Raw genomic sequence first — 27,084 nt, 5'->3', positions numbered from 1 at the left:
TGGAACAGGCTGCGACAATCCGCGCCGGCGCTCGCTGACGTGACAGTGACAAGAGGAGTTTTGTGCTCATTAGTTTTCTCAACATAAAGACTCCAGCTCTGCCCGGCCCTCGCCGCATGTCACCGGGAACAGACTCTTCCAGCTCCCCCCTGGCTGCTGTGCAGATGCTGTGACTGGCCGGGGTGTGGGGGCCTCCTTCCCCCTCCCCAGGGAGCTGTGCTGGCACTGGTGAACACCAGCCTCGTCTCTGCATCTACAGGAGGGTTTCACCCCTGTGTGTGCATTTAGGACATTCACTAGGATGAATCCAGCTCTGGTGGGAGAAGGGAAGGGATGAGGCTGTCTTGCCTCTGCTCTTAGTGCAGATCTGAGAGTTACAGCAAGTGCTGTTCTTGTCTGCGGCCACAGCAACTTCCACATTTTTTGCAAGTAATTTTCCTTACTGTTAATCTGATGTGTTTGCCATTCCCACAAGTTGTCCTCTGCAGCACTGATCTCCACTACCTTGTTATGATGGGAGTGTGTGTGGTGTCAGGTGAATAGGAGGAGTAAATCCTCCCACCCCTGGCACTGCACTGCTGACTGGGATTCATGATGGGAGTGCAGAGGCTGAACTCCGTGGGTCTGTGAGGGGCTGAGTGGGGATGGAGGGATACCCTGATTTTATAACTTAATAATTTATCTCTTGGGCAGTGTGTCTGACAATGCATCTGCCCAGTTAGGACCACTTACCTGGTGGAAAATCCATTCATTCTGCAATTTCAATCCTTGGGGGATGGAGGAATCCCTTCTCCACCCTTCCCCTCTCCCAAACTGCAGCAACCAAATGCCTCGGGGGCAGCTGCTGAAGGTCCACAGCCCAAACCCGCCCGTCTCCCCCAGAGCAGCCACTGATGACACCTCTCCTGCTGGGGTGCAAGCGGGCTCCCATTTTTCCTAATTAGTCATGATGTCTTGCCCATCACAGGAATAAATAGCAAGCTTTCCCTGAGGGTGTGAGATGAGAAGCACTATTTATCGTTGCTCTCAGAGGAAGCTGACAACATGACAGGTGAAATATCAGGAATAATTAAGAAAAATAAGGGCTTTATGTACTTTATTGCACCACCAGCAGGGATGTGTTGCCAGTGACTCGTGCATCCTTTTCTGGGCTGCACTCCTGTGTTTGTGCAGTGCCTCGTGCCCGGGGCTCGGTGACCGCTGGCCATCCCCACAGGCGCCCCAGGCTGCCCAGTGCTGCCAGGCTTCACTGTTTCAGTGGAGCACAGGCACCAGCTCAGTGGTGGCTTCATCCTGCAGTCAGGGTTCCAGCTCTCAGGTATGCACAAGTTGGGTCACAAACGTGTGGTTTATAACTACTGTTTTCCAGTGAGCTCTTTGTCCAGGAGAGAGGAAGGAAAAAACCCAGTAACCTGTGTGTGACTTGGGGATTTGAGGTTTTTTCCTAAATTCTTGGCTTCAGAAAGTGGCTGAGGCCCCTGAGATGAGCTGTCCCAGGGCTGCAGCTGGGCTCATCCCCTGCCTGGGGTGCGAGCTGGTGGCTGTGCTGAGGAGAACATTCCCCCACTCCCATGTGGAGCTGGCCATGCCCTCCCCACTGGAATTGATGACAGATGATGCACAGGGGAAGGGGAGCAGCTCTGGTGCCCTGGTTTCCATCACAGTATTAGCCTTGCCCTGGCGTGCTCCTGGTCTGCTCGGGCTGATGCTGGGCTCCGAGGCCTCCTTGGGAATTCAGTTACAGCAGAGTCGTGCCCATCCTGGGAGATGTGTTTGGTTATGAGGCTGGACAGCTGGGGAGCTCAGGAACTGTATATCCTCAAACAATGTGAAAATCTGATTACAGCAAGTGTCACTGGGCATCACTTAACTCTTCCTCTGCAGCCCCAGCCTCGCCTGACAGCCATAATAGATCTCTTGGATGCATCCTACACAGGAATAAAATGTCCAGTCAAAAGCCCTTAAAAACCCTTCAAGTTTTGGGTTTGCTGATCGCGTCTCACTCGCCGCTTGGGGCACTTTTGGGGCCACCCAGCCCACACTGAGCCTCATTAGGGCAGTGCAGCCATGTTCCCAGGCATGGGCAGTGAAATGTGTCTGGTTTTTGGCACTTGGGAGAAGAGCCATTGTGAGCCACAGTCCTCGTCCCCTCTGGCCGTGTGCTCCCAGGGCTCGCTGGCGCTTTCTCGGAGGCTTGTGAAAGGGACCTTTTGTCAGGGGAGTAGAAATCCAGCAGCAAACAACTCTCAAATTGGGAAACACTGCTCTTGGGGCACTTATATTTAGCTCTCTTGCAGCACTGTCCCTTCAATTTATCCGTGTGCTTTTGTCCCTTTAACCACGGGCACCACGGTCTGAAAGAGAAAGATGCTGGTGAGGAACAGCAGCTGCTTCTTGCAGAGGTGAAGGTATTTTTAACACAATGCCCGAGAAAAATGAGCTTGTTTCCTCCACCCTTCAGTCCAAATCAGCCTGTGAAGAGGCTCTAGAGGAAAGAGAAGCCTGTGCATGTCTCTCCACAAAATCATCGTGGAGACAAAACCACATACAAAGGCTGGAGAGGTGCGTGAGATACACAGGCAGGGCTTTATCCCAGCTTGGTGGCCTGCTGTGACTCACTGAGAAGCAAAGGTGCTGCCAGGGAGGCAGGAGAGTCATGGATATTAATTTAAAACATGCAGGGTGGCCAGGATCCCAGCCCAGGCAAAGGAGAGGATGAGGGCCAAGTCACAGCGAGCCAGGTCCCTGTCAAACCGAGCTTGGTTTTTGTTCTTTTAAATATTTATGGAGCCCTGTAACACCTTGTGCTGTGGTCTGTGTTCCCTGAGGCTTTGGAATCTGATAACATGTCCAGAGCAGGGTTTGCATCTCTGTGTGATGCCACTTCAGAGCCTGACTGTGAGTGCTTTGACTGCCACACTGAAGGGTCCTCCCAGGCCCCTTGGGGACCTGAGCAGTGTGGGGGTGGCTGGTGGGGCCTCTGCTCGACCTGGAGGATCCCTGTTGGGGTCAGGGTATGCAAGGAGTGGGATGTGCAGGGACCCAGGAATCGTGTTCCCAATGGAGCATCCCCAGCTCCAGGGATGCTGGGGTTGTCCCCCTACTCCCAGGGACAGACACCCTGCAGGAGCAGCCATCTCATCTCCATGAGGCATCACTTGCCAGCTCCTCTTCACTGGAGCCATTGCAAGTTCTGGGGATATGCCCACAACTCACCAATCCTGCTGAGGATCAGCTTTTTCCCCACCCCTTCCCTATCTTTAAAACATTTGTTTTCTTTATCAGTAGCTGGCTGGGATCAAGTCCAAGGAGTCTTGAGTTTAACTGTGTGACCCCTCCACTTGCCAAGCAAATCAGCCCAGATAAGATCTGGACCTCTGAAGCCAATTGTAATTTAATACTGTTTAAATTGTAAACATTCAATAGTGGCAAAGGAAATATGATCAAAGCCATTGATTTTTTGTAGTGACACAGTGTCTTTTTGACTAATTCCCAATAATGAAAAAATTGAAACGTGTTTGCAGATATTAGAAGCCTAAGTGGTCAAGTAAATAATTAGCAAGCAACACATTTAAGCTCTGAGTACGAAAGACCAATGGGGTCCTTACTTTCAAGTAAAAATGCTAAAAGATGCTGAGCATCTTCTTGAAATAGTATGAAGGAAAAAATCAGGCAGCAGAAGATGGATTTCTGCTGGGAGAGCAGGATGCTTACAGTAGAGAACAAACAGCTTTTCCAAACTGCATCAGTACAGTACTGCTCATTTTCCGCTGTGCTCCCTGCATTTCTGGCCCATGGATTAATGCTGGAGTGCTGACGAGCTGGCCTGACACAGCATCCCAGGGAAGGGCTGAGGCGATGCTGAGAGCAGTCCCACATCCAGCATGTGTGTGACCCTCTGGTGCTGGCGGCACAGGAGGCAACGGGCAGCACAAGGCTGGGGTAAGAGAGCCCTGAGATATCGCTCCCTAAGGAGAGCAGCCTGGGCAAAGCATACTTGGCCATTTCCATTAAGGAACGTCTTTGTAGTCGAATGTGTTTAATACAGGCTGTCTGTGGTGCCATAACAGAGGGGAATTTAGAGTGCTGTTAGAGCCCAGCTGACTCCCCTTTCCATTCGGAAAGGGCAAAGTACACCTGGGAAGAGGTTTCAAGAAATAGAAGCAATTTGTTCCTACTTCCCTGTGAGAGGAGATGCTCCTGCCTGTGCTGAGCATGGCATGTCTCTCTCTGTTCCTTCTCTTTGCTGGAGGAAAATACCTAACCTGGAAACGGGGAGCAGAGGGAATCCATTGGGCTTGTATAATTCATGGTACGATGCTCTGTGGTGCAGCAGTTGAGGCAGATGCCCGAATTTAGCGGTGTGTCTGAGAATTATGGACAGGAGGGCACGAAAGTGAGGTTTCTGGTTTCCCCAGCAGACAAAATACCTGCCTGATTGCGGGCCCTGCAAAGGCTTGAAGCCTTTCAGAGCTGTGCTTCCCTGCCAGGCATGTTCGGTGGGATGCTTGCCAACCCCCCTGTGGAGACAACATTCAGGTTTGTCTGGATTTCCACGTGCTTTCAGGTGTCAGGATTTCAGCTGGATATCTCAGCTGCCGTTCCAAGCGCAGAAATAGGGTGGCCAAAAAACCAGGATGCAGCGGATAATGGTGCCGGTCATGGCAGAGATGCTGCCGCCGAGGGCAGGAAGCCACCGATTATTGTTCATGCCAGGCCTGGGCTCACAGTGGATGTCCTCAAAACAGCCGCACTCTTCCCCGGCCCTTCAGCCAGGAATGAAAAGGCTTTCATGTTCTGCGGGGGCGGAGAGCACAATTTAAGCTGACCTGGCTCCGGCTGGGATTCGAAAGGTCACTTTGAGTACGGCGCTATCTGAGCCCATTGATTTAAAAAAAAAAAAAAAAAAAAAAAAAAAAAAAAAAAAAAAAAAGAGCTCCAGCGCTGTACGGAGGGGGCAAGCGGGGGAGAGGAAACGAAAATAGCTCTGGCAACAGTCATTGTTTAAAACCAACAAAGAGGCACTGAAAGGCTCCCCGCTCGAGCCGTCAATAGCCGCGGCCAGGGCGAGACCTGGAGCGGCTGCCCCGGCCAGGAGCCTCTGCCCGGCCCCCGCCGAGGGCTGGGATAGGGGCAGGACCGTGGGTGATTGGGAGGATTGGGACAGTAAGTCCGGCTGAGGGAGCTGGAAAGGGGCTCAGCCTGGAGCAAAGGAGGCTCAGGGGGGACCTTGTGGCTCTGCACAAGTCCCTGACAGGAGGGGGCAGCCGGGGGGGTCGGGCTCTGCTGCCAGGGAACAGGGACAGGAGGAGAGGGAACGGCCTCAGGCTGGGCCAGGGGAGGCTCAGGGTGGACAGCAGCAGGAATTTCTGCATGGAAAGGGTGCTCAGGCCTTGGCAGGGGCTGCCCAGGGGAGTCCCCATCCCTGGAGGTGTTCAAGGAAGGACTGGATGTGGCACTCAGTGCTCTGGGCTGGGGACAAGGGAGGCGTTGGTCACAGGTTGGGCTCGATGATCCTGGGGATGTTTTCATTCTGTGATTCTCTGGAGAGGGCTCGGAAGGATCGGCATCCTGATGGGGAGGGCAGGTGTTCAGACAAACCCAAATGGAATCTGAGGGGCTTCATCCCCCAGCCATGGCTGAATCATTGCCTTGAAAGCATCCGAGGCCAGGAAAGAAACGATTTGCCCTAAAGAGCTCAGCCCACTGTCAGCTGCTTTGTGAGCATTAGTGAATAATAAGGAGCGAGAGCAGCATTAGCCCTGGGTCCGCGCAGTCATCTGTCACGTAACAAGGGAAGTATTGGCACACTGTCATGTTTCAAACAGTGCTGATCAATGGTTTTAAAAAAACAAACACTGCAGCCTGGTCCGTGCGTGCCCAGAAGCAGCGCTGGCTGCGTGGTGGGGGCTGGCAGTGCCAAGGCAGCTCCTGCCCACCCACCCACCTCTCCAGCAGGGCACAGCCCCCCTGCTCTGCCTGGAGCAGGAAGGTGGCAGTGGTGGAGACCCAGGTGTTGTCTTAGTTTCTGTGGGGCTGAACACATCAGTCCCCAGCTCAGTGCCCTGTGAAATAGGGACAGTGACATCTCAGAGATGCTCTGGGGTGGTGAAGGGACATCAGAGTCATGGGCTGTCCGTGGGCTGCTCCGGCCTGGGAAGGGGGTGAGTGCTGGAGGTGGGAGAAGCCAAGCAACTGCCATGCCCTGCCTGTCTCTGCATCATTAATTGCAGTGTGCAGCTGTGGATGTTTCTGTGGTCAAGAGGAAAAAAGGAACACTCAAATTTCTGACTGGATTAGACAGCAGGGAAAAAGAGGATTTAGTCCTGGCTCGTGGTAAGGAAAGGTGGAGGCAGAATCTCCTGGCCTGGGTGTCTGAGGGGAGAACAATGAAAGAGCAGAGGAGGCTCTTCCAGAGAGTTCACACTGACAGGTGTTCAGAAAAGTGATATTTTCCTATTGACTCAGAGGGGGAGAGGACAAATGGATTTGAGGGATGGGAGCCCTCCTGCTCCATACACAAGTCCAGAGGAGGCACCCAAGGAGGCAGAGCTTTGCACCAGCGGGAAAGCGCTCAGCAGAATCCCTTAATGGATTTATTCCTTCAATTTCCCTCAGCTCTTCCAGGCTTTGGATATAAGCAAGGAAAGCAAGTTTAGGCACAGATTATAAAAGTGATGGATCTACAGAAACAGGAGAGGTTCGAAGGGCTGAAATTTACTGCGAAGCCTGGCCCAGAAATGACCCTCTTCCTCCTCCTCGACATTTTTTGTCTCTTGTGCAGAAAAATGCAGCTGGTCAGTGTGACAAGTGGAAACTGGAGCTTTGTCATTGCTGTGCGATGCTGAAACAATGATGTATGGCTGGCGATAGATCATGTTGGGTTTCCGGAGAGCAGCGAAGACGAAGGCATGAGACTAATTCATGATGCATGAACACATTGATCTTCCTGGCTCTGGAAATACAATGTAATGAACCCCCGCTAACAGATCATTTTTGTGCCACTGCACTTCACTAATATCTAATGATTTCACCTTGCTCTGAGATAAAATATAATTGTATGGGAGTTCCAGCTTTGTTCTTTAATACTCGCGTAGAGTTAACGAATTATGTTTTCCTCTGTAGCTGTCGGCAAGTTGAGACAAGCTTACAAAAGCCCCGCAATTACCAGGCTAAGATGCGTGTTTAAAACCCCGTGTGCGTCTGAATGTGTGGTGTATTTATGTACAATGGCTCCATGCACGGAGCCTGCGTGTGCTGCCGGGAGCTGAGCAGGGCAGAAGGACATGGAGGATGCTGAGCAGAGGGTGGCTGTGCTCAGGGACTTCTGGGTCTCATCCGTCCAGCTCAGGGAACGGCAGGAGCTTTGCAATGGCAACCTGCAAATGCTGCTGTTTGCAGCATCCTGGCTGGTGGCCGGCAAGCCCAGTAATCCCATTGGAAAGCACAGCACTCTTTTTGTCTCCCAAAGTCCATTTGGAGATCAGCCTGCCCCTGTCTGCCCTTCCAAATCCCCAGTCAGGCGAAGTCTTTTGCTTAAGAAGGTAAGTTTGGGGTGGTTTTGTGAGCACCCCTGTGAGATCTTTGCACTTCACCTCAGGGAAGGTGCACACAGAGATTTTCCCTGCTTGTCGTGTGTCTGTAGCAGCCGCTGTCTCTCTCCCCAGTCTGTGCTGAAGCCCACAGCCTGGCTCTGGTGATGAACAAGAAGGATGCTCCCCGGTTAGAAGGGCAGGTGGAAAGGAGAGGAGACGTAACCACTGAGTCTCAACAGAGTCTCCCTGCTCCAGTTTGAGGGGGTTGGTGACCTTGGTGCATGCCCTGGAGCAGCACCAGGAATGCTCCTGGGCTGTCAGCCCTGGCCAGCAGCGTGCCAGGGCCAGCCACTTCTTCCTCTGACCCTCTGGCAGCGTTTGTCTTGGCACCTTACCTGTCTGCTGAGATGAGCAGCTTTCCTGGGGCAGGAGTGGTAAACTCCTGTTTGCTGCCCAACACGTGCTGCAGCGGGGTCCCAGCCCTGACCGTGCCTTTGGAGCTCTATCACCATGCCAGGAATGAGCCAGAGCGCGCAGATGGGAGCTGAAGGTGAAGATGTTTGCGAATTCTTCAAAGCGAGCCCGGCTGGTACAAAAGGAGTCAATGAAAACCTTAACTGCTCCTGACAGGGAGAGCTGCAGTAATGCTGAACCTCATTTGAAATTCCCTCTAGGCTAAGTAAGGCTCTTCCTTTCATGTGCGGTGTTTGGATCCCTTCTGGGAGACCTTTCCTCTGTACCGCGCTCGGGTACGTGTGGTGTTGACAGATGATTAAGACGTGAAGTCTCTGAAATCAGAGGAACAGCCCCGGTTTTGCGTTGTGTGCTCAGGTGTTTATTCACATTGGTGTAATCATCTCAGCCTCACTTTTTGGCTCAGGACCTGCTGCCTCTTGCAGGAGCAAGGTACCAGAAGGAAAAGCAGTCCTTTGCTGGTAGCAGTGTATTTATAGTGGATGGTTTTACTGGATTTGCTGGTGTGCTTAGAAGTCAGTTTATGAAGCTAACTTTATGCAGATGAGGAGCAGAATGTTTTACCAGATTCAAACCCTGTACTGTGGTTTGGTGAACCAGTGATTGCTGCTTCTGCACCTTTTGAATTTTTCCAAAACCCAGGGTCAAACAGCACCACTGGGATGGAGCTGGGTTTTTGGGAATTTAGGTGGGGCAGACAACAGCCGTGAGACATCATGTGGTGAGGAAGATAAGGCCTTTGATGGGATCAAAGGGGGGGATTTTTTTTTCTCCCAGCATCTTATATAAAACAAACAAACAAAAAACCCCAAGTAATTTGCTGTGGTGCCTGTCTGGAGCACAGGGCTGGGGTGGCAGTGCCAGAGTGTCCCTGGCTGCTCCCAGCAGACACTGACACCAAAACCTGTGTGCTGGGATGGTGAGTGGAGCTGACCCCACCCCTGCTGTAGGACACAGGCTGAGTTCATGAGTGGACTGCACTGAACCAGTGTCAGTGGTGCTGGAGCCCTCCTCACACAGGGCTGTGACTTCCCTGGCACTTATTTTGATGTCTTCCTTCCTCCCTTCCCTGTGATCTCAGTGTCTTGACTTCTCCAGGCACTTTTCTCCTATAAGAATATTAAACACACTTAAAAAACACTTAAATGCTAATGTGAAACCTGAAAAGAGGATGTCAAATGCGCGAGGCGCTCTGAAGACATGATGTCTCTGTAGAAGGGTTTGACCCCAGTAATCTAATTTGCTTTACATTTAAAATGATACTTCATTCTCCTATTATAAGGCTCTGTGTCGTTGGCTCATAAAGATTACCATTTCTTGTCTTCCAATTGTAATAAATCCCATTCAAGCACCCTCTTGATTTGAAATTTGTCACAACAACATGCAGAGGGCACAGTTCCTGCATTTTATGGTGCGGGTGCATTAGAGACTCATCTGCAGGAAGGATGATGCAAGAGCATAAAATGATTTGTCCCTTTCCTTTCTCAATTAGATACGTGTTTAAAAAAAAATTAAAAAATAACCTGAATTGTAGCTTACTCCTCGTTCTCCAGCAATAAAAAGGTTAGGCTGGCAGGGGAGCCAGGCTGGCTGGATTGGCCCTGCTTTACCCTGACGCTGGGGAATAATCTGGTTTCTTTAAAACCATCTGAAAATATTTCATCTTGTTTCAGCAGTCTGGGGAGCTTTAACCTTTCTGGTTGTGCTTGTTGGAGATGAGAGGAAAGTGAGTGTTTGGTGCCTACACCTTATCGGGCACTAAATGACATAGTTGTAGCAGCAACTTGTGCGAACTTGCAAGGCTGAATCTGGGGCAAAAATGAGACTTTTGGGTAAACTCAGGTGTCCCAGGGTGGGAAGCACCGCTGTCCCATACCGGGGTGAGTCAGAGCAGCGTCTCTCACCCCAGCTTGGTGTGAGCAGAGCTGGAGCCAGCCCACTCCTCTTTAGGGCTGGGACAGCAACACATCAGCCATCAGTGCCACGGAAATGTTCTTTTTTTTGGGAGGTCTTGAATAAATACATGCAAGAGACTTTGCTCAGAAAGAACTTTTATACTTTTAGTATCTGTTGTTCCTTAGGGTTTGGTTTTTTTTTTTTTTAACAAAGGTTTTAGTTGAGCAAAGAATCCCATCTGTATGGCTTTTTTATTAAAAGATAAAAAGCTGGAGTTCACAGGAGTTAGCATTAAGTCACAGTCCGCAGCAATCCGAGGTACTCGCCGGCTGGGGACTCTCTCTGTTTATTTCAAATACCCCTTTATCATCCTGTTGAAAGAGCCATGTGCTCTGTAAAGCTCAGCCAATTGAAAAAAGAATCAGATAATGAAGACTGATGCTGCCCTGATGACAGCCCCTCAGATCCTCAATAGGATTGCTCCAAAATCAAAAGACTTTTGCGTTTTATTGTCACACTCGTGGCTCAAAAATAATTAAATGGAATCTTTTAGCTCTGGAAACAAAAATGAAAATTTAAAAACAGCCCCCCACACCTGCAGGAAAGGGACTAATGGGAATATCCAGTGGGTATTGGGCTGTGTAAATTGGGGGTAAATTGTGCAGATTCTGCATGAAGATCCGGTGATTGCAGCAGGTGCCCAGCACAGGTGTGGTACAGAGGTGACACCATTGCTCTGGGTGTTTGGCACTGGGCACCAACCCCCAGAGCTCCCCGCCCTGATGGAGCTGGACAACCTCACGTTCCCGCTGTCCTTGGCACAGCTCTGAGCTTCAGCTTCTGTTTTACCTCTGGAAACTTTGAACAAATTCGTTGCTCATTGCAGTGGAAGGCAGATAAATAAAATATATTGGGAGCGATTTGTGCTGTAACTAAACCCTGAATTTATAGAGGGAGAGCGTGGCCAATGACAACTTTGTCACAGCGCGTGACAGACTGGAAATTAGGCTTTGCACTTCTACCTGATCTTTAAAGAGGTGTCTCCGGACTCCCCAGGCTGGGGACAGGTATGAGGAGATGCTCTGTGGTCCCACTGGGGGGGCCTGCTGGAGGAGGGGACATTGCACACCCAGCAAGCACCGAGATGTCTTTCAGGCAAGGCATTAAATCCGAAATGCTATAACTTGATTATTTCTTCTGTAGACTCCTTTTGACAAAACTCCTTCATTTTCAAAGAGTTACACAGGATTTAGCCCCGCGCCTCTTTCATGTGAATTGTGTGGCTAAAGTTCCATGCAGCTCTTTGAAAATTTCAGAGCCAGCACTTTCCCCAAGATCGACAACTGTTTTATTTCTCTTGACAGAAAAATGGTGAGAGAGCAAACACTGCCAGGCGTGGGGGAAGCGGTTTGGTCGCGGTCTCTGCAACACCTTTAATGTGAGGCTCAAAGAGCCACGCAGGAATGGCAACTCCTGCTGTACCTGGACGAGTTCTGCGGGATCACCCTTTTCTAGGGGGGAAAAACTTGGGTGGCTGCGGGCTCTTTTTCCCTTCTTACATGGATGTAGGGAACAACACCTCGGCTCCCTTTGTCCATCTGTGAAACTAAGGAAAGGGAACTAATTGATCATTGGTTTGTAATCCCATCCGGAAACAGCTTCTACCATAACTTCTTCTGCAGTGGATGTAATTAGTGTCAGTTATTTGTAATTAGCCACCCCTTGAGTGATGTTGTGTCCCCTAAGACTGTTCCCAATGGTGGCAGTGGAAGGACTGGAGCCAGTTTGCACCAGGATTGCTCCAATCCCTGGCCCAATGTGTTGACAGCAACTGCGCTCATCCATGGATCTAAGGCTTCATCCTGCTTCCAAATGCCACACCAAGCATGTCCAAGGCACTGTCCTTTGCTGTGTCACAGGGGGGTAGAGCACAAGTCGCCTTTATCCTTTTCCTGCCTTTCTCTCTGTGTTTGAAACTGTGGGGCTTGGCTCTGTCTCTGGAATTATACCACAGATTGGAATTCTCATTTTTAAGTTCATTTCTGCTCTGATTTAAAAGCTGAATTAACAAACAATGGCTTATTTGGTTTAAAATGCAAAAACACCATCTGGTCTTTGAGATGTGCTAAACCGCAGCGGGGGGAGCCAGAATGACACATGGGAAGGGTCTCCAAGTGTCACGGGTGAGGCTCCCAGGAGGAATTCCTGCCACTCTCGACCCATGTCAAGGCAAGGAAACCTGATCTTTGGTGTGAGCATCTCTACAGCTGCAGGTGGTGGCCTGGGAACAGCTCGATTTCAGGGGCTGTGGCACTTCAGCCCTCACTGCCAGCAGCTCAGAGCAGAGTCTGGGAGCTCTCTGTCACTGGCTCCTGTCCTCACCCTGATGCAAAGTTCTGGAGTGGCATCCATAGGCATTGCTGGCCCTTGGGTTTTCCCTGGGCCACAGCCTTATGCCTTGCTCCAGAGTTGGCACGGGGTTTTCCAGCATCCCTGGTGAGAGTGAGTGTCAAAGTGAGTCCCCACTTGGCCAGCAGCACTCAGGGAGTGTCCTCATCCTGTAACACCCTCGATTACACCCACCGCCCTCGTGGGTCGGGTCAGTCTTCGTGGTCTTTTGTCCCCCAGCCCCTGTGCCCGCGCTGCCGCTCCCGGCTCCGCGCTGTCCCTGGCTGCCGGTGATTTGATTTAATACAGCTTTCAATCACTGCCAGCGGGCCTCACGCTGCAGCAGCATCACTGCTAAACACTCTGTGACAAATAATCTGAGGCTAAGCTTCCAGGACAGAGGAAATCGCTTTCCTCTTGAAATGAAAGTTGATGCATAATGGAAGGCACTAAGATGTCTCCAGCAGGAACATCGCCGGTTTGAGTCCATCCCGAGTCCCTCTCCGTCTGCTGAACGAGACGCAGGAGGTTAGGGAAGTCATTTCCTAGAGTTCAGGATTTGCAATTTGCATTCTGTAATCTCCCAGCCATTTACCAGCAGATAATTTGTCATGGTTTGCTTTAGCTGTTGTGATATTGATATTTATTATGCAAATTGTATCTCTTACTACTTATTGTCCTCACCCTCAGAATACTTGAATTATTATAAACCTGTTTAGTTAATACAGGTTGTCTCTCAATTGATGTCTGAGCCACAGCAGGTTGTAATGTGTGATATCATGCAGGGGGGCTACACTGTGTAATTAGGGGCAGACACAGGATACTTGGATGTGGGATGGCACAGTGGCCAATGGAGCTTCTCTGCTGTGTTTAGCGGAGCTGGGGTCCTCCTGGAGAGGAGGGAATTTGGGGTCCCAGGATAAGAAAAGTGCTTTCTCACAAACTGGGATGAAGCTGGCTTGGTTATGGAATTGTGATGGTTATGGTGGCCCAAAACTCTGCCTGTTGAGCAGGAAACAGATGTTTGGCATGGCTGTGGAGCAGAAAGGCTTGTCATCATGGGAGACAGAGAGTGGCATGGTGAGGTGGGGATTCAGGGAGGGGTGACACCCCAAACCAAGTCCCAGGCAGCAGCATTTTGTGTTTTCTCGGTGTGAAACCAGCTTGGTTTCACATTCCAAAGGGTGAAAGCTCTCTCTAGCCCCACAGTGTGACTCAGTGCTTGCCTCGGGCGGTTTTAACCTCAAGTTTGGCAGAATCTGGGATGATAAAGTTGAACTGACAACTCACCTGCCTCAGGTTAACTTGGAATAACCTAATTAATAAGGTTGGGAATATTTGACATCCTCTGCGTTTGCTCCATTAACGCTTGCACGGACCCATTGTCAGCAATTCTACGGTTCTATTCCTGGTGCTGTAGGAGGAAAGCTTGGACCCTTCCCGGGCGAGATGAATCCTCCGGTGACCCCGGCCGCTCCGTTCGCAGTGTGTTACGCTACAGCTGAGCACTCGGGGGAGTGGGCAATTCTGGGGCTTTACTTGTTAATTTGCGCCATTTAAATTCGTTGCGTGGGCGAAAAATCCGCAGAAAAGGTGGATTTGTTGCCGGGCTGCGGTTGCGGAGCCCAGACCGCCGCCGGGGGCTCGTGGGCTCCGGCCTCTCCGCTCCCCCGGAGCCGCGAAGGCTCAACACCGCCTCCAGCGGCGCGGGGCCCGCCCGGGCTGGGGCGGGGGACACGATCCCGCGGGGAGGATGAACGGGGACAGCGCGGGGGCAAAGACACTGGGGGGAACTACACTCTGCTGGACGGGGGGATGCTGAGGGGGATATTCCCGGGATGGAGAACGCTGGCGGGGGTGCACCGCGGGAGGAAGGATGCTGGGGTGGTACCCCGGGAGGAGGGTGCTTTGGGGGGCAGGGGGGGGCACGACCCTGGAAAGGGGGAACGCTGGGAACGGGGCGAAAGCCGCGGGTCGGGCGCGGCGGTGCGCGGCTCAGCGGCGGTGCGGGGGCGCGGCCCCGCTATGGCGCTCCCGCCCGCCCGGGGGTCGGGCCCGCCGCGCTCGGGTCCCCGCCCGCGTCCCCCGGCCCGGCGCGGGGCGGAGCGCGGGGCGTGTCCCCGGGTCCCCTCCCCGTGACGCGCCATCTCCCGCGGGCGGCGCGCGGCGGCGGCAGAGCGAGGCAGGTGCCGGCGATGGCGGGTCGCGCCCAGCCCAGCGGCCCCGCGGGCAGCGGCGGCGGCGCCCCGGGGCTCCTCCCGCTGCTCCTGCTGCTCCTCTCCGCCGCCGCCATCATCCCCAGAGGTAGGAAGGACGCGGCCCCCCGCGGACGGGCGGTACCGGGGCGGGCGGCGCGGGGAGGCGGGTTCGCCCTCGGGGATCGCGGCGGCGCTCGGGCAGCCCCGGTCGCGGCGGGTCCGGGGCGCGCCCGCCCGCCCTCCATCGCCCCGGGCCGTGCCCGGAGCGCGCGGTGGTCCCGGGGAGGCGCCCCCGGCGGCGGGAGCGGCGGGCGGGCTCACCCGCGCGTGGCGGCGCGGCGCGGGCAGCCGCTGCCGGTTTCCATGGAAGCGGCTTCTCCCGCTGCCCGGGGGGTCATCAGCGGCCCCGCAATTAAAAACTAATTGCTTTGCGCGCCCCCTTTATCCCCCCCCCCCTCCGCCCCCCCGGTGTTTGCGGCGGCGCGGGGATGCTGCACCCCCGCGGGAGCGGGGAACCTGTTGGAATCTGAGTGGAACTTGCGCGACGCTTCGCTCTCCTTCTTCCTCTCTCTCTCCCCCTCTTCCTCTCCTCTCCTCTCCTCTCCTCTCCTCTCCTCTCCTCTCCTCTCCTCTCCTCTCCTCTCCTCTCCTCTCCTCTCCTCTCCTCTCCTCTCCTCTCCTCTCCTCTCCTCTCCTCTCCTCTCCTCTCCTCTCCCCCCCGGTGCCCGCGGGGGCCCTGCCGCAGCCTCGCCCCCCGCCCCGCTGGGCGCGTTCGGGGGCGATCGCCCGTCTCGGGCGCTGCGGCTGGAGCGGGCGCTAATTAAATGAGGCTAACGAGGCCCCCCCGAGTGGGGTCGGTTGGGTTCCCTCCGCGGCACCCTCGGGTGCAGTGTCCCCGGTGCGATGGGCGAGCCCCCCACCCAGCCTGGCATCGCTCCCCACCGAGCCCGGGAGCCGCAGCAGCGACCTGCGCTCGTGTCCGATGGCCTCGGTTCAAACATCCCCCGTTAACGCCGTTCACGTTTCCAGTGTGTCCGTGGGGCGGCACGGGGCGACATGGCCGTAGGAGAGGGTGCCGTGTCCGGGATGTTTGGGAAGAACAAGAGGCCATTGAGCGATCTGTTGAATCCCGCTCGTAGGAAAGGGGGGACGAAGGGGCCGCCAGCCCGGCGAACAAAGAGCTTTATTCACAGCCTGTGTATATGTCCATGCCTTTCCCGGGCGGCCTTTTTGGTGGGATGGTGCGGGGCTAGAGCGCCGGGGTCGTTTTCAGCTCGTTCTCCCTGCGAACGGGGCCGGGGCTGGTGCCCTCCCGCCGGCTCCGACAAGGGCTGCGCTTCACAACTGCGCTCGGTCGCGCTGGGCAGCCCCGAAGGGCGACTGTGCCCCGATCCCGGCGCTCCGCAGCCCGGAGCCCATTCCGGGGAGCCAGAGCGATGGAAGGGAGCCACCGCGCCGGCTCTTTGCGCTGTGAGCCGGGGAAACGCTCCGGTCCGGCTCCCCCGGGTGTTCCTGCGGTCGGTGTGTTGTAGCTTCTCAGATGTTTTGTCTGAAGGTGCTGTTTGTGTTTGGTGTTTTTCGCTGCCTGGTGAGCCTCCTGCCGGTGTGACCTGGGGACCCTGGTACTGAGAGACGCCCAGATTTGAAATAAGAGCCCTGCTCTAGGACGGCCACGTTCATCCTTTGTTTTGCTGTCTTGCTCACATCAAATTCTCTAAGAGCAGTTTTTTATCTGGAGGCCGGAGTGATTCCCCGGCTAGGCTCACCCTGTTCACCGCTGCCCAGCCAGCTCGTGGAACTGTGATTTGGGATCGCAGAGCTGCTGAAGGGAAACAAAAGCAGGGCTGGATGCTGGCTCGCAGTGGCTGTGCCTGACCCGTGCACCGGGGTGAGAAGCACCGCGCAGCGTGAGCTGAGGTTGTGGTGCTTTAGTGGAAAACCAGATATTTTGTGGTTGCGGTGCTGTGTTGTGAACCGCGGGATAAAATCCCAAACTGTCTGCATTTAGGCAAAATTTCCTTACAGTTGAAAACCCTTTTTTTCCATTTTTCCCCCCTATTCCCCCCTTTTCCAAGCTATCAGTGTTAGCTTCAGTGTTCTGCGAAGAGAGAATTAGTGTGTGGCAGCAGCATCAGCACTGAGTGCTGTCGTATCTCCCGCACGGTTGCCACCCAAGGCACAGCAGTGCCAGCGCCGTGTCACCGCCGTGGTGGCACCCCGTGATGCGGAGCGAGGCTGAGGGTTCTGCTGCCTCCTTTCACGGAGGCGATTGGAACAGCAATAGGCAGCAGTGAGACTTGGTTTGAGCTGAGCCGGTACCCTGGGATGAGCCTGTGCGTTCGGATGGATCCGTGTGTTTCTGTGGTTCCTCTCTAGCTGCTCTCGATGCTTTGCAGTTAATTGAGCTCCCTGTGCAGCTGGGCGAGGGCTGAGGAGTGGTCTCGGCTCACTCCGAGGCGGATGGGCAGCGCTGCGCTGGAACTCGGAGTCTGTCTGCAGTGGGGAGCGCTGGCACACGGCACTTCAGGGAGAACAACTTTCCAGCAGAAGCCATGGGAGGTGTTTGGAGACGGCGTTGGTGTGGACCCGCGACCTGGCCATGGCACAGAGCTGCAGGGGCTGGCCAGGGGTGGTTGCGGCTGCAGCCTCCGCGTCTGCCGACACCAAACCGGCCCCGGAGAAGCCCCCCAGGAAGGCAGCGAGCGCTCCCAGCGCGGCTGCGCTAAGCCAGGCTCTTTGTAAACACAGAGTGAGTTTCCAAGGAGCCTTTGTATGCAAGCGAGGCGAATCTGCTCGTCCCTGGCCTTCAGCAACACGCGCTGCGTTCTGCATGCGACGCAAACACCGGCGGGGAAGGGGCTGGGGAATAAAGTGATCCATCTGGGTTGCAGCTTGGGCTCATTTGTCTTGCGTGTAGGCAGTTGAGCCCAGGTTTATAAGCACGACAATCTGGTTTGAAACCACTGCCAAGGAGGCTCCTGAGGATGGGAAGGCGAGGAGATCGCTCTGCTCCGTACATGCTCTGCTGAGGAGGGGGTGGCTGTCGGCACCTTCGGCAGGATGGACATCACCAGGATGGACGCTGTTGGGATGGACGCCGCCGGGATGGCACTGCCGGGATCCCCTTGGCACGGGTGGCTGCTGTTGGTGCACAGAGGTGGCTGTGGTGACGGGAGGCCGGAGAAGAGCCGCGCTCCCCCGGGGACCCCCGGCCGTATCAGCGGCCGTTCTGCTGATGCTGCGCTGCCGTCGCCTTTGTTTGCCTTGCGCTGTCTTTCCTGGTGTGTAAATAAAGGCGGCTTTGTAATCAAACAGCTCTGGCTCTGTCAGCCGGGTGCTTGGCGAGCCTTCCCCCGGCCCTGCCAGGACCGGTGGGGCCGTGTCTGTGCCGTCGGTGAGCTCTCTGCCCTATTGCTGGGCAGAAAATGGGTCAGCTCGTTAACCCTGCGTCTGCCTGAGGCCACCCGGAGTAAAACCTGTGTTCCAGCCTGGATACACTCTCTATTTGAATGGACCATCCAAGCACTCCTCAGAACATGTTTGCTCATAAAAAGCAAACCCGCCTTCCTGTGTGTAGGCAGAGTTTTCTGGATGTTTCTCTTTAATGGCTGTTTTTGTAGGGATTATTGTCAGACTTTATATAGGGGTTTTGACAACCTGTTCCTCTTCTGGGGTTTGGTAGCACCTGGTGGTACTTCTGTCAGGAAAGCAGGGGCTCCCTCCTGTATCCAAACATTTCGGCTCCTGTCTGTGGCTCCAGATCCGAGCAGGCTCCAGGAGCGGAGCGTGAGGCTGCAGCCTTCCCTGGAGCTGGGCCAGGAAGTGAATACTTAACACAGTGGTTTGAGAGCACAAGCAAAGCTGGACACGCAGCTGGTGTCTACTGAGAAATTGGATGCTACGTGCTAAAAAAAATAAGTTGTGCTTTTTCCTCTGGGGAATGTTGTGTGGTGCAAGCCCACCGGCGCTAAATAAAGGGACACTGTGGAAACCTGCCATGAAGGAGAGACCCTAGGTGGAATGTTGTAATTAGGAGTGGTATGTACTTGTTTAAGTTCCATAAATCAGTCTCTTTCCTGGGATGTAATTGCACGCTGCAGAGAGCAGCTGCTGCTGTGGTTCCTGGGGAGCTCCACCACAAACGCTTTGAAGGTCGCCCAGCGTGGGCTCAGGCGCTTCAGGGCAGCGTGCTGGGGAAAAGGGTGGGTTTGGATGTGTGGCAGGCAAGTTGGAAGGGAAGTACCACGAGGCTTCACTCTCAGCTCCGGTAATTGGAACACAGTGAGCTGTCGGCTGGGGCGTGCGTGGTGCCTGGCCCTGCCGAGACGAGCCGGCGTTTGTGGTTCAGCCACGAGCTGGATTTAGTTATTCCAGTTTTTAATTTGCAAGGGCAGGATGAGCCCCAGCTGTGATACTGTGGCTGCAGGCCACTCCTCTGATGGCCCTGCCCATGTGTGACCACCACCCGCCTGCTTTCTGTCAGCCTTTTTTGCCATGGAAGCAGTTTTTCTTCCTGGTGTCCTCGTTACCTGTTGATTGTCTAGGTTTTCCTGCCGTGTTGCACATCAGGCTCTCACATCTTTGCGGGGTGTTAAGTTGGGTGTTGGGGAGCCCCACGAACCACTGTAGGCTGCTGGATGGGGCTCTGAAAACCTGAGTTTTGTGTCAGTCTTTTTCACCCATTCCAAATTACAGCAAGGAATACAAATCCCCAAGGAGATTTGGTTTTCGGAGGTTCCCGGAGCTGTTGCTGAGCCCACACCACGCGCTCACCCGCACCATGTGGCTGGTGGCTGCTTGCGTTTCAAACACTTGGCTGGGTTGTACCAGGGACATTTGCTGCCCTCCACTCCTGGTTATTTTAGACCAGCAATGTCCCTCTGTAGGGTTGGGCTGGCTATTTTTACCCTGTGGTGTGGTTTTAATTTACTGTGTTCTTCTGTGGTTTAAAAACTTGAGCATTACAAACACTCTGACCTTTACCAAATTCTCAAGGTGAATCAGTAGAATATTTGATACCCCATTAAGTTCCAGTCTGAAGGATCAAAGAGATACTTAGGCACATCTCTTTGCTCAGAGATATAAAACTTTTGTGGGCTGTAGCTTAACTGGAAAATGTCTTTAGTTTTGCTTTTTTAGGTACTTTTTTGTCCCTGGAAGTGCTGGCGGCTCCTTGGTGTTGTCGGTTTGCTGACAGCCTCACACGCAGGTGCTGCCTTCTGGCAGGTCTGTGGTGGGTTTGCCTTGGTCCTGCCTGTGTTTGTGGGTCCTGCCGAAGTGACACAGCCCAGGTCCCCCCTCCCCTCTTAGGGGCAGTTCCAGTCAGGAGCCAGCATTGGAGGGGGAATAGTCTCTTTACAGGAGACGACTGCCAATATTTTTTTAAAGCCCAGGTGTGCATTTGACAATGGAAAATAGTTGTGTTTGAAATGCTCCTTCTCTGCCAATCCCAGCTGTGAACTTTGCCCTGGACAGTTATGCTCCTGACTTGGGCCTTCCATAGAAAGTGTCCCATTTTCTGGAGCCCATGGCTGAGCACTGGCAGCCATGGGGAATGGATGGAGATCTCTACCTGCAGATCAGGGAGATGCCAACGAGCAGTCAGAGCCAAGGCTGCCCACGGGGTCACGTTGCCTCCTAAAGTTATGCTCAGACTTGACGAGTTGGGTGTATAAACCCCTGGGTTCGTGTTACATCTGGCATAAACCGCTCTGATCTCGTGGTGTCCTCTTTCAGCAGTTAGTGAGCACCTAAATCTGATTTATGATCTCCTCCAAGGTCTGCTTCTAGAAAGGAATTGTCATTGCATTCCCCGCGTTGTCAGCAGGGCTCTCAAGTCGGTGGCTCTGACTGGACCTCTTCAGTGGGGGCCTTCCCTTCACAGAGATGAACTTGGGTGCTAATCCCAAACGTGATGACTCTTGGACCTGAGAGACCTCAACATTTGGTACAGAAGCAGACCTTTTTGTTAGAGCAGTAATGCTGTTTGTAGAGATGCATTTTTCATGGACAGCACGAGACCGTATTGGGGCTTGGCAAGCTCCAGCAAGGCAGGTCTGGTACTGTGGGTGGGGCACCAGTGGGGTCCTGGGTGCCACTGGCCTGTGTGACACCTCATCTGCAAGGTGGGTGCATCCCAGACCCCCACTCCCTTCCAGCTCTTGCAGTGTATATATCCCTTCTCCAAAGCGTGACAGGAAGAAAGAAATATGAAGCAGCAAAGTGACATTCCCTCTCTCCGCTTCTCCCCCCGTGCAGCAATAGAAATACGAGTCGGAGTCTGCAGCGTCAAAAGAGAGATCAGAGTAATCGGATCAAGCATGAGGAACTGCTTGTTGCTGCTTCCCTGTTTTTAAATGAGGCTGCCTGGCAGCTTCCCTTTGCAGAGCACTTTCAACGTTGGTCGTGTTCATCTTTGGAGCTGAGGTTGCAGCAAAGTCGGGCTCTGTGAGAATTGGGCTGGAAAGGGAACTTTCCGCGTAGCCTCTGGGCTAACACACAGAAGAAAAGGCTCCCTGTGCCTCCACGGCCCTGGTTTTGTAGCTGAGCAGAGGCACATCTGTCCCTAATTCTGCAGAGAGAGCGCCCTCACTTCATGCATTTATCGCAATGATGCTGCTCTGGGATGTGCTCCGTGATGCCGATACATCCTTGACCTTGGAGAAGGAAGCAGAGTGACTTTCTCCAAAGCCGTTCCCCCCTCACTGCCCTGGTGCAGCACAGGATAACTCTGGGCAGCAACTGCCCTTTGTCTGTGGAGAGGTATCGCTCCGTGGAGTTTGGTTGTGAGGTTTTTCAGTGAATTGTAACTGGTTTCATAGTAACGAGAACCTGAAATACCCACATTTAGAGAGCCATTGCTATAGCTGGGCTTGTTTTGAATTCTCGCTCTCAGCTATTTTGCTTGAAAACACGGTTGGAACTGTTTGTCTGTGTTTCCATTGCCTCTTCAACGTCTTCATTCGTGTTGGCTAGTGCAGACATGATGTTAGAAGCTCGGTAGAGGCAGGGAAGCTCCTAAGAGTTACCCCTCCTGCTTTTCCCACTCTGTGTGGAATTAGATGCTGTTTTCAGCTGTTTGAGGATAGGCCTTGCCATGCACTCACAGGCTTTTTTAAGCAGAAAGCATGCTGTGCTAGTTTGGGTGTCAGCAGCTCTTTAAAAGCCTTCATGCCAAGATCTCTCGCTGCCTTCCTCGGGGAAGGCTGTGGGATGATGGGGTAACGTGCTCGGTGCCGAGATCCCGAGCGATGCCGTCTCCCGTTATCGTTTCCTGGTGACAGCCTGACTGGGCTCCCTGGCGTTGGGGGACGCTGGTTGACAACCATCAAAGCCCTGAATGCTTGTCATCATCAGCCGTCAGCTTTGTCAAGCGGAGCTGCTGGGGGACTTGTTTGGGTTTGTTAGGACTCCTCAGAGCCAGCCAGCTTTTCCAGGGTGGGTGCAGCAGGAACAAAGTGAAACCCCTGCTTGCCATGGGAAGAGTTGTCTTGGTGTGGCTTGACAGCAGCTCCAGGTCTCCAGGCAGATTGATTCCTTTGCCATCCTCGTTTGTTGCCGTGCTGTTCAGAGTCTGGAGAAGCAGCGTGCGGTTCCCCAGGGTTTGCCGGGAGGATTCCTGTCCTGGAGGGCGAGAGGCAGCGCAGATCCCTGTCTGGAACACAGAGCAGGTTGTCAGGCACTGTGACACCCCTGTCCCGTGGAGATGCTTGCAGTGACTTGTGCTGGGATGAGGCAGGACCTGTGTAACCTGCTTCTGCTTCTTGTCCACAGTCACTGTTGGAGTGTGGATGCAGGGAAGATTTCTCTCGGTGCATAAAATGCCAGTGTGATTCTCCTTTGGCACTTTTCTGCCCTTTGTTTACTGTGATTTTACTGAGTGCTTGGAATGAAGACTTGCATCATTCAGAGTCTGTGTCTGCAGGGTCACGACAAACAATGTCTGTTCTTGCCCTGTCACAGTTAAGGACCAGTTTTCCTCATCTCCTGGTCTGTGGGTGGCTCTGAAGGAGACGTTACTCATCCCCGAGGAGGCAGAACCACCGAAAGCGACTCCCACGCTGAGGTTGCTGAGCTCTGTCCACACAAACAGCTTTTCCTTCGATTTAAAGGTTTTATACTCTTAATCGTTCCATAGACTGTTTAACAGAATGTACAGGTTTAATCAACTCCCTGAATCCATAACTGCCAGGTATTGCTTCCTCAGCACGAGGAGCAGAGTCGCGTCTCTCCCTGGGAAGAGTGAAGATTAAAGTGGGATAGATGGGAGATTAACAGCGTTCCCTTCAGACATCACCAGGGAGAGGGGGAGACACTCTGAGATGAGGAATAAAAGGAATACTTGGAGGCGAATCACTTACTGCTCTGTAGGAGTCCACGGAGCCTTGTAAACAGAGGGTTTATAGCAAACCTAGTGCTGTGGCACTCTGGGAGAATTTTGGATGCACAGTTAAGGGATGACTCGCTCCTCCGGGGTCTCATTAGCAAATTGGATCCAAAATTTTCGTGTTAACACAACATGATGTGTGTGGAATGCAGCTCAGGAAGGTCGGATCCAGCTGTCTGGTTTGGGATACTCTTGGTTTGTGTTGAGGTTGGGTGGGTCTATTGATCTCATTCCCGTTTTGGAAGGGGGAAGCAAGAGTCCCATTAAATGGGATTTTAGTGTTTCCTACAGTATGACTCTTTTTCAATTCCTACAAGAATAAATACCTTGTGGACAACCTGTTGTATTCACAAGTCACTGTTTCTTCCTCTCCCTCCCCTCGTGCACTGCACCCCTCAAAATCTGACTTCTTTGGACAAGGCACGATAAGGGAACGAAAATAGTTCTCTGGGGGTGATGGGGGTCTGTGGGGGGTGTAAAAATCCTGTCTGAAGGTAGGGAGTGGCTGAAATGATCCTGCAGGAAATAAATGAGGATTAATAAGCTGGTTTTAGCCTGGTCATTTGCTTCTTCCCAGGGAGAGCCCAGTGGAGTGGCTGATCCAGTGTGTGTCCTGAGGGATGAGGGGATTTTGTGCTGGAATTGATGTGGATGTTGGTGAGTGTGCATGGACAAGGAGGATATTGGAGGAAAGTGGTGGGATCATTCCCTCCTCCTCCTCCTGGATTTCACTGCCCAAAGAGCGAACCTTGCTGAAAACTTGTCCCTGAATCCTCTGGGAAACCTTTGGAAATGCAGCTCCTTGTTGCTTTACGTGAAATGTCTTTGTAGCAGTTGAGGACGCCGGTATCCATTAAAGACACAATCCAAAGCCATGTGAGGGTTTTAATAACTTGGTATTTTTGTTGTGCCAAAAAATCCAATTACATACGGAATCACTTTTCCTTTATAAAGGTCTGGGAAAGTGTTTGCCTAAGCTGCTGTAGAAGCGGCATTTCAGTGAACCAGCTGAAGAGTCATTTTTGTCAGTTTAATGGGTGTAATAAAATGGTCCATCTTGGAGGGGGTGAGGGAGGGGGGACAGAAAAGCCTCTGAAATTGGGATCTTTTAATTTTAAATTGGTTCCTAGGACTTACAAGGATTTCAAAGGCAGATGGAGAGGGAAGAGCTCTGGGTAGGTGTTGAAGCAGCTTGTCCCTGTTCTTCTGAGAAATATACAGATCCTATAGGTGAAATGTTTATGAGATGGACACAAAGTGTGCACGTATACACAGAAAATGTACAAAGCCAAGCACAAGAAGGTGTTGTGGATGGCTGAGGGCTCGCGGCTGTACCAGGCAGGGTGGCCCTGGGGGCTCTGCCATCAGCTCCGTGGTGTTGTCAGCGATCTTGGAGTGCCATCGGTGCTTGTTTCCCACCCGACGTGGTTTTATTTGTCTGGTCTCTTCTTGGAGTGGCTTTTTTCAGCCTTCATTTGTCCAGATTATCAGCATGCAGAGGAGAGCTGCCTGGTATTTACATGATTTAGTTGTAAATATGGTTAAGTGTTGATAGATATTGTTGTCATAAGTGCTTACAGCTCCTGGACTGATTACTGAATTTCTTATGTGGAAATCTGTACAAGCTCGGCGTGCAAGCAGCTTCCCAAGGGAAGTGCGGGGAAGGAGCTTGTGGTTTCCGTGTGGAAATCAAAGCCCAGATGTGGCTGGAGTGGGTGAATTTATGGGGGAAGTATTGTCGGGTTTGGTTGGCAACAACTGGGGTTCCGAGGCTGTGATGAAGGGAAAATAAAAGGCTCTTGTTCGCTGTTTTTGTGGGAACAGATGCTGTTCTGTGGAACAACTATTCGGGGCTGATATGCATAGGGAACATCTGTAGGGTTATACACCAGGGGCTCAGGCTGAGGGATGTGCATCGCTGCCACTGGGTTGAAGGAACAAATGTGTTATTTGCTGGTAGTTTTATTTTTAATTGACTGATAGTCTCTGCTTGAACCACCCTTGTTTAACAGTCTTGATTTCCAGAATGTTTTACATCCCTACTCAGAAACCTGAATGTGCAAATGAGTATTTCTGGGAAACGTCTCTCTGAGCACAAAAAGCCTGGATTTGGCAGAATCCTCTCCGGGGGCTGCAGATTGTGGAGGGCTCTGCAATCTTGATCATGGTCCTGAAAACCTGTGTATCTTGTGCATTTGCCCACAGAAGCAGAGATTTGTGGGGGTGATTGGGAGTTCTGAGGTGGGAATGGTTATTAGGATAAAGCATAGGAGGACAGGCCAGTTGTGTTGTGTGTGGAGGGGATTTGTGGATGTGATGTTCAGCTCAATGCTGAATTTAGGGCAGAGATAAAAAGCCTCTCCCCACCCCGCTGTACTTCTCTGTGTAATGCCAACACTTAAATCCTTGCAGCGCTCGCTCGGCTTAGGCTGTGGGAAGAGAACCTGGGAGCTGCATCCCAGATCCTCCGGCACCGGTGCCTGTCACAGCGCTGTTGGTGTGACGCGGGAGGCAGCACTTCTGTGCTCGCCCTCCGTGGATGTATGTCTCGGTTTAGAGCTGCTTCCTTGGGAGAACAGGCAAGTTGGAAGGAGCCTCTGTTCCCTCCCGGGCAAAACCTGTCCCTTTGGAGGGAGCTGGAGCGGCGTGTCTGGATTCGTGTCTGGATTCGCAGCGAGGTTTGGCACTTTGTTTGCCTGTCAGCCCCTTGATTCAGGACTGTTTTGCCTTAAGGGGGGAAGATCTCCAAAAACCCTTCACTCGTGGGGTCAGGAGGGAAGGGAGAAGAGGAGCCCCGAGTACTTAGTATGGGCAGTGTGAGCTTTGCGGAGTCACGCATCCAGATGGATTACATGAGGAACTTGACATCTTGTTTAAAAACAAATCATTCATTATGTAGCAGTGAATAATCAAGCATTACAGTTTCATCTCTGGAGGTTCCTTTTTTGGTTGGAATTTTGATAGTTCAGTAATTAAAAGCTGTAAGCTATTACACTGTCTACATGTTGATCAATTGGTAATTAAAAAGTTGATGATAGATATGGTATTTCGTGGGACTGGTTGGTTACGGTCAGATTTCCTTCGTGTGTTTTGAAAATTGTCGTTTAACTTAACACTTAAACGTTTTTCAATATTCATGGACTGTTTTACTTGATTTTTATAAATGCCTTTTAATGATCACAATTTGCATATGGTAATTTAGAATCAGAGAATCATTTAGGTTGGAAAAGCCCTGTAAGATCATCGAGTCCAACCATTAACCCAGCACTGCAAGGCCACCACTAAATCATGTCCCCAAGTGCCACATCCACACAGCTTTTAAATCCCTCCAGGGGTGGTGACCCCACCTCTAGGCAGCCTGTGCCAGGGCTGGACAACCCTTTAAGGAAAGGGATTTTGCCAATATCCAATGTAAACCTCCCCTGGTGCAGGGGAAAGCCTGTAGATCTGCTGAGCCCCTCTCAGCTGAGGGGGTTGGAGGTGAGTTTGATAACACAATCAGGGATAAAGCAGTCCAGAATGAAGGAAAACTGGGTTGGTAATGGCCTCTGTGATGGAAGATTCATTGCTTCAGGAGTCTAATCTGAGACCAAAATGAAGCCCAAAGCTGACGCTCTTCAGAGCATAATGCAAGATTTACTGCTCTGCCACGCTCAAGAGATTAAAAAAAAACCAACCAGCCACCCTCCAAACCACCCTTCCTGCGCCTGCAAAACTTAGGGAAAACCGAGGGGTTTTGCTTCTTTGAGTAAAAACAACCAAAATAACCCCAAACAAAATGCTTTTGCCCTGTGTTTGCCAAGGCATACAGAGTCTTCCTCCTAACACATGTGGCCCCACGTGGAGCTGCTGAGGGGGGACGATTTGGGGGTGGCTCTGGCAGCGAGAAGCGTGACTGTGTGGTTGGGAGTGATCCTCGCCCTGCTGAGGCTGTGGACTGCCCTGGTGGTGGATGATCCTGCCTGGAAGCTGCTGCCGGGGCATTTGCTAGGTTGGGAATCCTTCTGGAGAGGCCCCTGGCTGGGCTGGCGCTGGTGTGGGGCTGGCCCCGTGCCCTACCTGAGCTGCAGCGCTGGCACCATTCACCCAGCTTGGCTTGCACGGGGAGAGCTGTTCGAGGTCCCTGCCAGCCTGATCTAGTGGGAAACTCCTTCCCATCGCTGAGCCTGTCAATCCCAAAGAAGCCTGGAATGGCGGGGAGCTCATC

The 27,084-nt window shown here is 52.7% G+C and overlaps 1 protein-coding gene across 7 annotated transcripts in view; it reads left to right on the top strand.

Moving 5' to 3' along the window:
* The first annotated feature begins 14,459 nt into the window (after positions 1 to 14,459).
* The window catches only part of CADM1 (cell adhesion molecule 1), a 134,039-nt gene continuing 121,414 nt past the window's right edge, over positions 14,460 to 27,084 (top strand). For all 7 annotated transcript variants that reach the window (XM_068994929.1, XM_068994928.1, XM_068994927.1 and 4 more), the window contains exon 1: positions 14,460 to 14,597. In XM_068994929.1, the coding sequence (XP_068851030.1) occupies positions 14,489 to 14,597 (109 nt within the window). In that variant the 5' untranslated portion in view covers positions 14,460 to 14,488. The remainder of the gene's footprint in view (positions 14,598 to 27,084) is intronic.

Source organism: Aphelocoma coerulescens, chromosome 24 (genome assembly GCF_041296385.1).
Source record: "Aphelocoma coerulescens isolate FSJ_1873_10779 chromosome 24, UR_Acoe_1.0, whole genome shotgun sequence".
NCBI classification, from domain to species: domain Eukaryota; kingdom Metazoa; phylum Chordata; class Aves; order Passeriformes; family Corvidae; genus Aphelocoma; species Aphelocoma coerulescens.
This window is presented reverse-complemented; position numbering and strand designations above follow the sequence as displayed.